The sequence below is a fragment of the Ziziphus jujuba genome, chromosome 6 (genome assembly GCF_031755915.1).
Source record: "Ziziphus jujuba cultivar Dongzao chromosome 6, ASM3175591v1".
Lineage (NCBI taxonomy): Eukaryota > Viridiplantae > Streptophyta > Magnoliopsida > Rosales > Rhamnaceae > Ziziphus > Ziziphus jujuba.
Window position 1 is genome coordinate 5,234,923 of NC_083384.1, and position 12,718 is coordinate 5,247,640.

Below are 12,718 nucleotides of genomic sequence, written 5' to 3' on the forward strand. Positions count from 1 at the left end.
TTTGGAACCTTCTGGATTAGAATTGCAATTATGTATGTTGAGTATCAAATATTAAACAACTATGAAAGATGAGTGAATGAGAAGAGATGAGTGAATGAGAAGAGAGTAAAGGAATTTAACAAGAGAAAAAAACGCATAAACTCTGTAGAAACAGATATGAGTATTTAATATGTATTTTTCTTTTTTTTTAGTATTTAATATGTATTTTTCTTTTTCTTTTTACCGTTACAATCTAATTAATTATAGAAATTAAACTTTATTAGTGTTCTTTTCCAAAGATAAAAATAATTATAGATAATTATAGTAATAAATGATCAATTAAAGATAATTTAGAATCCTAATAATAACCAACTTCTTATATTTCCAAAATAAATTAATAATAATATTTTATTTAATAAATGTATATGTATATATAATATAAAAAATATATTTTTTGGGGGCCAATAAAATGGGGGCTGTCAGGACCGTCTAAAATTACTCACCGGAACCCTAGACAAGCCCTGATCACAGGGAAACCCTGCTGGACCCTCCAATAGAAAATCCGGCAGAACCTTCCCTAAGGGTTGGACTTACCACAATTTTCCTGCACTGAAAACATACTTCTAGAAACATTCCCTTATTCCTCCCACATTACTACAATATAATTCCACAAATTTGCAGCACTTCAAAATAATAACAAGAAATTAATGCAGTGTTTAATAAAATATGTCCAATACAGTATACAGAGCATTATACAAATAAATTTAAAATTTATTCAATGTCAGATAAGGAAGCAATACAAGATGAAGAGGAAAAAGGGAAGAAATGCTTCTTGGACTTTCGGCAATGAACTGAGACGTCAGGTTCGTCCCGGACAATCAACGTCTCCCAACCTGGACCTAGAGGAATAGAATTTAAAAATATGAGATGCTAATCATCTCAGTGAGTGATCCTATCTACTGTACAATTATAATAGCAACGATAATTATAGTAAATTTGATTAATTAAGAATAAATAAGTAAATAAATAATAATAAATTGAAAATAATATTTTCTCTCAAAACCCTCACCATTCACTCCGTTGGAAAAGTTTCCCTTTTAAAACATTTTCGCAAAACCCATTATTTGTATTCCCCGAAACCAAGGAAACAATTAGTTAACTAAATATCAATAAAATATAATAAATCAAGCATCCAAAATTTATAATGAAAATAAAATAGGAATAGAAATAAAAATAATTTCATGACAATTACTAACTGATTAATAAATGTCATAAACAAATAATATACAAGAATTTAAAGATCCAAAATTTATAATGGAAATATAGAATAAGACATCATTGGATACAATAAATAAAATCACAAATAAACTTATATTAAAGAAATTTAGCATAAGAACAAAAATAAACCCAATATATAAATTATAAAATTTATTAATTAAATCAATGAAATAATCAAAGAAACATTTTAAATCAATTTAAACATCGATATAAAACAAATGATAAAAATATAATAGAATTTGTTTTAAAATACCAATCGATTTAAATGATAAAATCAAGGCAAATAACTTTTAAACATTAATGAGAATAGATAATAAAATCACGATATCAATTTTATAAAATTTGTGTAAAGCTTTAAATTTAAATAAATAATAAAAACAACATTAAATACATTCTAATTTAAATACTACTTTAAAACGTTAGGAATTGAAATTTATATCGGAAAAATAATTATTTGACGCACCACACTATATACCAGTGATGTCCCATGATACCCAGCGTCCCGAGCACCGTGTAACGAGAGGTTAAAGAGAGAAACTTGCATACGGTCGCTTTGGCGTCCCGACAGCGCCTCTGCTTAAACTGTCATCCCGGCCATGGAGGGGGGCGGCTTATGTCCAATATCAAACTTACCTGCTCTCGGTCCGATGGCAACTCACGGAAGACATTATAACTTGCGCGCTCATCCACATATACAGTACAAAACACCAGTACTATATGAGTGCGTCTAAAACCAATTATTAAATTTATTATTAAAATATCAATTTTCCAAAATTCATCGTGGGAATTATACCATTTTTCAAATTCACATTCCCATATTTTTCTTTAACAACACCAGCATAAATCCATTAATAATAATATACAAATAATTCCCCCCAAATCATAAAATCAATCAAATAATATTCCAAGGGCATAATTATATGATTTGAAACCACCAAACTTAAACCAATACTTTTCTTGAAATATTTAAAATCAAATCATGCCCAAAAATAATATTAAAATCCAAATACAATTAATTAAATGAAAATACCTTACTCATGCGTAATAAATACAATTAAATCACAATTTCTTTTAATTCCCAAATATATTTTTGACACCCAAACATATATTAAAACAACATACATTGGCAATATAATTTAGATGGAAATTCTCTTAATATCAAATAAATAAACATATTTACCAAATATTTAATTATGAAATATTTCGACAATGAAATTTGATAATAATTACCAAAATCTCAAATTCCTTAAAACCAAAATATTTTATAATGCACAAATATTTAATTCCATTCAATTTCAAGTATACCAGCTCTCATTTCCATTAATTCCATTCTTTCTCAAATATTCAAGAACCAATTTGAATCAAATATGTCATTTAATCCTCATAAAATCCACAATAATCAAAATTCTCATAAATATACATTTCAAACACATAATAAATCCATCAATGAAATTATCAATAATTAAAATAAATATTTTTCAATTTCATAAAATTCTTTAAATCAAAATATTTTTTAATATATAAATATTTTGGTTCACTCAATTGGGCATCAAATTTCCACATATAAATCCACTAAATATTTATCACATAGAATATAAATTTCAAATATTCAATTCACACAAAATATTTGCAAATTTAATTCTCGAAATTAATTTGAAGGTGGGTCACTCACCTCGAGCATGCAATTAATCCAAGATCCTCCATGGGATCAATTCCACGACGCACACGTGCTCCTAGAATAATAATATTACACAACTCAAATAAATTAATATTTTATTCGGGTAAATAATACCCGGTACCCGGGGGACTAACACAAACGTTAACCAAAATTTGTGAGTAATATACCGAATCGAAGCTTATGGAACGAGGATCGCATTACCGGCCTTCATTGACCCCAATTCCGCCAGTGGTGGTCGGAATTTGCTCGGAAAGTACCGGCCGAACTTCACCTCCCCATAACTCGCGAACCACTTCGAATTTAAACAATTGGAGACCATATTTGAACTCAGAGGACCCAAAATAGGGGGAAAAGAGTAGAAGACCGGACTGGGTTGGCCGGAAATGGCGAGAATCGCCGGAAAAACTCAACCCGCCGCCGCCGACTTCACCGGCCCGATTTGGGCCCGTCTAGCGGTGTCTGGCCAGGAAACTTGGAGGGTGGCATCATCGGGGACTGGGTTCCTTCCCTGGCCGGCGCATGTGGCTGTCCAGCCACTAAAATACGGCCAAAACGATCGATCAAAGAGAGGGGGGGAGAGAGTCAAAGGAGAGAGAGAGAGAGAAAAAAAATCCTTGCTGGTGCTTGACGGGCTCGGGGAAGAAGGAGAAGGGAAAGAAAGGAAAAGAAAAGAAAGGTGTTTTCCCACGTGGGGAAAAGGAAAAAAAAGAAAAAAAGAAAAAAGAGAAAAAGAAATAAAAATAAAATAAAATAAAATAATTAAATAATCAAAAAATAATATTATGGTATAAAATAATAATAAAATAATATGGTATTTAACCATATTTGACATGTGGCATCTCATCATGGTGACACATGGTCACATTTATTAAGTCACACGTGGCACATTGTTACACATTTAAAAATAATATTAAAATAATACGGTATTTTAAAACTTTTCAGGTCCATAACTTTTTAATCAGATGTCCAATTTAAGCGTACTACTAGTCTATGAATTCGTATCGACGAGTACTTCATAACCATGCATGAGTTAAAGCTCAACTTTGCATGAATAAGAAGTCAACTCCGGCACCCTTGGACAGTTTGGACCCCAATCTTGTTTTGCTCATATCTTTCAACCCGTAGCTCTGTTTTCAACGTGCTGCTAATTACATCCGAATCAAAAAGTCAACTTTTAACCCCTTGGGTCAACGGTCAACCTCAGTCAAAATTGAAAATTTTTCGTTATACTTTGGGACGAGGTGTTACAGGAGCCCTAGGCATATGCCTTAGTGGCCTATGCCTTCAGCCGGCCCTGCTCCATTGCCCCAAAATTTTTTACTGTGCTGAATCGAACATAAGGGTATGCCTGAGTTGGTGCAAGATCATTGATGGCTGAACAACAACAACACCAACAACAACAACAACAACACCACCACCACCAAACGCTTCACCTAGCCAACTATAGTATACCAGTCCTAAAGCAACAAAGATATTATTTCTTTCTCTTCCTCGCTTCTTGACCTTCTTAAATGTGAACAAATTATTAAAGTAAGAGATATCTACTTTCTCTGTGTTCATCCCTACCACAAGATTTTGTTGCTTGGGAAATCTTGAGGCAAATCTCATGTTTTCTATATCTGACTAGTGAATGATTCATGATTGTTCATTTTGGAATTTCATTTAGCATTCATTCTATTACAAACGGCTTTGGGTGTTCCGAAGGGAAACGGTGCATCCAATTTCGCATTGATTAGTACTTTTTTTTTTTTTTTATCCCTCTGTTTCTGTTGTTTCTTTTATTTATTTTTGTAAATATCAATAATTAAGAAAATATTTTGTTAGAATTTAATATTTTCTAATCATGACTAAGAGTATTATCATTTATGTTTAGAAAGTTGAAACAAAATGAATAAAGATGGCTATTGTCCATAGTCAAATCCACCTTCCCTGGTTTGCCACCTGGCTACTCACTTTCCTCTGTACTTTAAACAACCTCAATAATGTCAATATTTTTCCAGTCTTTCTATCAAAATTAAATATATAGGTAGGCATCATTTTTTAATGTCTTGCTTGTTTACATGGACTTGGAGCAGCATAATTTAATCCATAAGTGGTTAGCAGGATATGATTGAAAAAATAGTGAAAGTCTATATTTTCAACGTTTATAATTTGAAAAACTATATTGAATTTAGAAAATATTGTTAAATTTACTTGTTTTATAAATCAGAACACTCTAACTAAACTGTTTTTAATATTTACTTGTTTTATAAATCAGAACAGTCCAACTAAACTGTTTTTTTTTAAACCAAACCTTTTTTCTTTTTTTCTTTTTTTCTTTTTTTATCATAATAAACTTTTTAGAGAATATATATACTTTTTTTATTTGCAGAAAATGACTTCTTCTTCTCCTTTCCTTTCCTTTTTTTTTTTTTTTTTTTTTTTTTTCTTTCTGTTTTTTGGTCTCTTCTTTATGGAACAATCTTATTGTTCAAATACTCCTCTTCCACTTTATACTTTTGGTAGTCCTGGTTTTGCTGCAGTTATTATCAGAAAGATGTCTATGAATCTTTTAAAGTGGATACTAGTACCTTAAACAAAGGAAGAAATTACATAGACGATAAATTTCACACACAAATTGATATATAACCTCAACATCAAGCCCATATTTCACAGTAACACACACATTTTCTCAATTAAACAGTGACATGAACACAAACATATATAAATACAAAAGCATGTAATAGAAGAAAGCACCGTCATTCCCATTGCTTATCTTATTACACTTTCCACCAAAATTGCTCTGCTACCAACACCCATTCCTCTGCCTCTTTATTTTCGAGCTCCCCATCTTCCATGACAGCCATTTTTTCAGAACTGGTTGAGGTAAGACACTAAACGCTATGTCCTCGGCACAATCAAAATAGCGTTTCCTCCATCTTCTGGAAAACACAAGTGGTCCTATCACACTTCCAAACCCAACAACAAATCCAACTTCAGTAGCTATCAGATCCCACTTAATCCTACTGCCACAGTTTGAATGTCTAGCTTCATGTGGCATTTCGGGCTGCATATTTTCCACATCATCTGTGCAGTTTTGCATCAAAGGAAGGCCGCATAAGCCTTCATTACCTTGAAAAGAATCTGCAGAAAATGTCTGAATTTGATTACCCTTGGGGATCCTCCCAAAAAGTTTATTTTATGATAGGTCGAGTACTGAAGAAAGTTCAAGTTTGAAAGTGACACTGGAATTTCCCCATTCAAGTGGTTCCTTGAGAGGTCTAATGACTCAAGTTGCTGCAAGTTGCCAAAAGATGATGGGATGTGACCGCTAACAGCATTATTGGACAAATTAAGTACTATGAGAGCTCTAAGCAGTCCCAGTTCCTTTGGTATTTTACCATGGAAGTTGTTGCTTGAGAAGTCAATGGAGGTGAATCCCTTGGGTATCTTTGCCAACTCCATCTCTAGACCTTTGTTGATAATTGTCACTGCATCTTCATAACTAAACCCTGCTCCTGTCGGAGATTGTGCATCCAACTCAAAACTTGTGTTACCAAATGGTGATTCAACATCCATCATTTCATGCCATTTTGTTAAGCATTTTCCTGGTAGTTCACCACTAAAGTTGTTAGAAGCTACGCTCACAATTTGGATCACTGGCCAATCACCAATGCTCTCTGGACATTTAATGTGTCCATAACATTTGTTTGATCGCAAAATAAGGACATGAAAGGTGGATATATTTTGCTATAACAACGGGAAGGTATCGACCATTTGACTGTTCCCAAGGTTTAAAACCTCCAAAGAACTGCAGTTGGCCAAAGATTTTGGAATCCTACCGGTTAGTAAGTTTCCATTAAGATCCAAGGTCTGCAAATTACAAGTGACAGGAAATGCATCAGGAATTGACCCGCTGAAATTGTTCCTCCGAAGATTGACCCAAAGAGTACCCAGTACAAGCATACACGGTGGCATTCTGCCATTTAACATGTTGTTGGACAGATCAAGAACTACTAGGTAACTCGCATTGCATATCGATTCAGGTATAACTCCCATAAGGCGGATGTTTGTGAGGGACAAATAAAAAGCACTAGAATTGAGGTTGTAACCAATATCCGATGGAATGGATGTGTAAAATATTGTTTGACAAATCTATGTAGCTTGCACGTTGTGGTAGAATGGGAATTTTTCCATGGAGTTGGTTAAAACTAAGATCAAAGGTATCAAGATTGTAAAGAGAATAAGGTTCTTGCAATCCTAACAGGTGATTATGTGAAAGATTCAGAAAGAAAAGAGACTCACTCCAAATCCAATTAGGTATCTCCCCATAAATTTGGTTATTCGAAAGGTCCAAAGAAGACAGCTCCGATTGGCCCTTTTTCAGATCAGGAAATACTCCAAGTTTGCAAGATGCAAGTAGTAAACTACGAAATTTGGGAGGAGAAGAGAAATTAGTAATAGTACCACTTGCGTTGACCGATAAATTGTTGTGGGAAAGGTAATAAATATTGGTAAGGTCTTGAATCATAGCAAGTTGTACCGTGCCATTGAACCTGTTCAAAGAGAGTGAGAGATATTCGAGTTTTCTGAGTTTGAAGATTGACATGGGAATAGGACCTGAGAAGTTGTTAGATGATAAGTCTAGATAAACAAGTTGGGTGAGCTTCATCATAGAATTTGGAAGTGTTCCAAAGAAATGACAATCGCCAAGATATAATCACGTCAACTGCCGAAGATTACCAGACTTTGTGTCGGTTAAGACCAGAGTTTCAAGATGACTATCTATGGGAAACTCTGACAAAGAACCATGAACTAATTCATTGTATGATATGTCAAGAGTCATTAGTGTTGGTACCTGAAAGATCTCTTTGGGAAACATTCCATACAAGCTGCAATCACTTAGAGACAAGCAAGTCAAATTTGAGAAATTTGCGAAGAATCCAGAAACTGGAGCAGACAAATTGTTGCTATCCAATCGAATGACTGAAAAAGAGTGAAGCTTGGAAAGAGAATGATCAACAAGGCCAGAAAGTTGACACCTAGACAAGCTCAACACTCGAAGATTAGGCAATGAAGATGATAAAGCCTGACCCCACACATTCCCTGGTGCCGATATGCTAACTCCATCAAGATATGGTTCTTCAAGTTTTGTGATGTTCTGAATCACCATGCTCAATTTTGAGCTCTCAAGTAGATTTTGCCCCATGAGGAAGATAAGTCAAGAGTGACCAAACTTTTGAGGCTTTGATATCTCCCTTGGGATCCTCCCCACAAAGCCAGAACTTGACAAATTCAAATAACTCAAATTTGTGAGGTTGGCTATCCTTGATGGAATTTCAGAGTACAAGTTGAAGTTATGAGACAAATCCAAGCTCTTTAGATAAACAAGGTTGAAGATAGTAGAATTCTCGATCCCACCGGAGATTGGTTCTTCACTCAGCTTAAGACCAGTAACACGTCCCTTATCACAGGTTATACCCGGCCAAGTGCAGCAAGCGGAGCTTTGATTCCATTGCACCAAAATTTTGGAGGTGGTTGTGTTGAGGACGAGGGTATCCTTGAGTTGGAGCAGCAAAGATTGCTGGTCTCTAAGACATTGACCACACACAACAACATGGCAGAAAAAAGATGAGTAAAATGGATACGATCAACAAAAGCCACGGAACAAGGAGCCGAATTGCCATTGTTGCTATGAGATACAGAATCTGCCATTTATTTCCAATAAATATTTATAGAACCAGTTGACTAGCTAGCGTATGCATTACGGTATAAGCATTTGCATTTAAAGCACTCCCGCTAGTCCCCCTTCTAGTCTACGAAGACTAGTTCTTTTTTTCCACTTTTGATCACTACTTTGTTGACAATAACTTAAACCTTTCAGTTTAAAGACTTCCGCTGGTCTTCGTTAGACTACGAAGACTCGTTTCTACCACTTTGATCACTACTTTGTTGGCAATAACTGAATATTTCAGCCACAATATGACAGATTTTAGAAAAAAGACAAACTAATTCATTTCTGAAGGGGAAACAAAAATTTACACTCTAAGTTAAACTATATATTTTATTTTAATTTGCTAAATTTTTTCTTCTATTAATTTAATTTGTTATGTATGTCATTCCTTTTCTTTCTTTCTTTTTTTTTTTTTTTTAAAAAAAATAAAAAACAAAAACAGCCATGCATTGAAACCAAAAATAGAATTGAAAATAGTTGTGAAATTCATCAGCCACCTTTCATGGAAAACCAGCAACAATCAGAAATGGCAATCTCATACTTCCCTTACTAAATCAGAAAGAAAGTGGTTTACCTCATTATAGCACAATATTTATGAACTCAACCTGCTTCCATCACAAGGAAGGTTAAAAAAAAAAAAGAAGGGGAGAAAAAAAAAAAAAAACAAAACAAAAAAATGACATCTGAAAACTCCTAGAAACTCAACTAGTATAACAGAACAAGTAACAAATGCAACCATTCATGTGTCATAAAATATTTGTTTAGTAACAAAAATTTGCACAAGTATACAAATGGGTTTATGAGAACCTAAGAAGGAAACCTTTCGTCCAAAATTCAAGAATTATTGAACAATTACTATTTAAGCTAAAACATTTGCACAAGTATACAAATGGGTTTATGAGAACCTAAGAAGGAAACCTTTCGTCCAAAATTCAAGAATTACTATTTAAACTCATTTTATCAGTTTGGATTTTCATTTTCAAGGATCCACCAGGGTTCACCAATTAATATGAACAAAAAATGTCACCTTTGAAAACAACATATGGGAACCAGAAAATCAAAATAATGAAAAAAAAAAAAATTACAAAAAGAGAAAACAAAAAGAAGGAATATATATGTACTTGCATCCTCATTCAGCTCGATCAGTCTCTGCTAAAGCTGAATTTTGAAAGAACTGCAGCTGCCTGGTCACCACCTAACAAGAAATAAGGATGTCTTAAAGCAGCATCAGCTGATAAACGCCCTCTTCTAAGGAAACCTCTTTCTGAGATTAGCTTTGTTGCTAAATCCCACCCCCTACCCGAGTCGAGGTCAAGAATTGTTAAATCAGGGATTCGCCGAGTATACTCCCTCCATTTATTTAAGTCGTATTTAAATGCTTTTAGTTCTGAATTGAAATTCTTTAGACCTGCTGTAGACCTTAAAGTTGGAACTGCCATTTGTAAGAGTACAATTCCAGCAGAATACATATCAAACAGATCAGGACTGTTAAGCTGTGACAGTAATAGAAAATTCCACTTAGCACCAACAAAAAAAAAGAAAAGAAAAAAGGATAACTGATATTGAGGCTTATACAACAGATTTTTGATCTTGATTATTATAAAAAAGAGCTCATATTGGCATATAGTTAAAATCTAACTAAGATCCAATTGAATAGAAATATATTTTGTTTTCTAATCCAATGGAAAATTAAGTACAAAAATAATAATTATCATATCAGTTGGTGAAGACTGCAATACCTGCCAAAGTATAGGAGAAAGTAAGGCAGCAATTGGCTCTGGAGGAGGACTTGGTGTTTCCTCTGGCATAACATATAATTCAGGGGGGCAATAGTCAGGATCAAGCAAGCCACGGTTTGGCACATAGTTCTTGCCTATCCTCAGGTCTGTGGCTGCACCAAAATCAATAAGCTTAATCTGTCCACGTTTTGTAACCACTAAGTTGGCTGGTTTTACATCACGATGAACAATTCCTGTGTCATGGATTTTCTTTAGCGAAGTAATAATTTGACGCATTACTTGTTTGATGATCAATGCATTCCGTTTTACAGTATCTACTCCTTGTAATACTTGTCCAAACATGACAGACTCCAAGTTGAATGGGAAGTTTCGATCTTTCATGTAATCTGCAAGACTTTGATCTCCCTGGCACGTAAACGACTTTGCAAACTCAGTGTACAAATCATTTTACAGAAATCTGTATGAAGCTATGAAGTAGTATTTCTAACAAAGAGATTCCAAAACATCAAACTAAACAACAAAGGGAAAAAAAAAAAAAAAAAAATGAAACAGGGAATACAGAGGCCACACACTTCACTACTCATATTCTCTGCACATTCAAACGCTTTTGATTTCCAAGTAGTTTTTACCTCATACTTCCAGACAAGCCATTTTCCACCCTTTGTAAACTGTGAACTGGTTTTGTCAGCAATAAAACTCCCAAGGAACTCAGCACATGTTTCAGGAGCTGCTCTTGATAGCCTATAATTAAACCACTCCTCAAAATCAGCACATTCCTCAGCCCCTTGAATTCCAACCTTCACCTGCATATTCTCATGAATAAAAAGCACCATCATTTTGTTTATTCATATAGCAGGAGAGAAACATAATCAGAAAAGAGGAATACTAGAGAGAGAGAGAGAGAGAGAGAGAGAGAAGAAAGGGGGCAATACTCCGTTACTTTATAGAACTGAAAAGAATTTCAACAAGTAGAAAACTCAGTTTCCATTGTCAAAAAGCACATTTTCGCCAAAAAATAAAAATAAAAAAAGAAAGAATAGGTAATCATTCAGAATCCAGTTACGTAATTTGTAGTTTCAATTTCAATATAAATGGAAATATTTGTTTTAAAGCAGTAAAAGGTAGAAATTGAAATTCAAATGCATATATTAAATTCAATTAGAAACCTATAACTTCATCACAATATCAAATGGTTTCACAAATGGAAACCAAAAAAAATATATATATATATATATATTATTTCAATAAAAATGGCAACAAATTAGGAAACAAATTCAAGATACACGTCAAGTGAAAAGATCAATAATTTAAGTTAAAGGTTACCTTTTTAAGAATGACCTTATCCTTCAACTTTTTGTCTAACTCCATTGATTTGCCTCTTCGTCCCTTCTGCACCTTATCTTCAACAATCAGATTCTTTGGAACAATGGCACCAGAATAAACAACACCGAAAGATCCTTCACCCAATTTATTACCCACTACAAAATCACTTCTCTTCAAGCTTGTCTTTCCAGTTAGACTGTTGAAACCCAGTTGAAGAGGAGCAAGAAGGTATGCATCAATGGCACCGATAAGAACACCAGGCCTAGCTGTCAGGTATATCCATGTAAAACCAGCAAAAACCAGAAATCCCCATTTCTGAGCCTCTGATAAATCCTCAGTGAAGTTTTGAAATTGCATATACCCAGATCGTAAAAGTGGGAACTGGTCCAAGGGAATAGTTTCCTCCAAAGCATCAGGAATGTTTCCAAAGAATGCATGGCACTTTGCTGGGTGATTCTTGAGACGGTTTGTGAAGAAACAGAGATTGTGAAGAGAATTGGGTCTCAAAGGACGAGTGCATATGAATCTTGGATTATGTTTAATAGTGAATGCACTTGGAGATGGAAGATAAGCCATCGCTCTACTACTTATCTCATGTTTAATGTTTTGATGAATTTTGAGTCTCTGAGCAGACCAAGTTAAGGCCTCAGCAGAGGCTGGCCTTTTTCCGCGTGTTTTTTCTCCTACTTATCCACGACTCAATTTTCCATCCTCTGTTTTTTCCCCTTTTTTTTTTTTTTTAACACTTTAATGTAGAAAAAAGTACAAAAGAATCCCTAAAAATTAAAAAAAAAAAATGGGGACATGCATCAAATAAAATAGAGTCGGGAAGTAAAATTGTCTTTTAAAAAAATAAATTTATTTAAAATAATAATTTTTTTTTTTGGGTATAATTTACGCAAAAATCTAATCTTACTATTAAGTTTTCCAATTTAATATTATTTTAGTTTCTTTTGGTATTTTCTATAAGACCTTTCTCCTGTAAACTATAGATAAAGTTGATTACCT

The 12,718-nt window shown here is 33.9% G+C and overlaps 2 protein-coding genes across 2 annotated transcripts; both read right to left on the reverse strand.

Moving 5' to 3' along the window:
* Window positions 1–5,720: 5,720 nt before the first annotated feature.
* LOC107431103 (receptor-like protein 33) lies at window positions 5,721–6,973 on the reverse strand. Its single transcript, XM_060818322.1, has 3 exons — window positions 6,757–6,973; window positions 6,086–6,594; window positions 5,721–5,981 (listed from the first exon to the last, which is right to left on the reverse strand). Exons 1-3 carry the CDS (start codon window positions 6,971–6,973, stop codon window positions 5,721–5,723), a joined length of 987 nt encoding a protein of 328 aa, XP_060674305.1.
* Window positions 6,974–9,587: 2,614 nt separating this feature from the next.
* Window positions 9,588–12,451, reverse strand: LOC107431120 (serine/threonine-protein kinase STN8, chloroplastic). The gene is made up of 4 exons (XM_016042005.4): window positions 11,711–12,451; window positions 11,017–11,190; window positions 10,388–10,792; window positions 9,588–10,141 (listed from the first exon to the last, which is right to left on the reverse strand). The coding sequence occupies exons 1-4, from the start codon at window positions 12,284–12,286 to the stop codon at window positions 9,791–9,793; spliced, it is 1,506 nt and encodes a 501-aa protein (XP_015897491.3). The 5' UTR covers window positions 12,287–12,451; the 3' UTR covers window positions 9,588–9,790.
* Window positions 12,452–12,718: the final 267 nt, after the last annotated feature.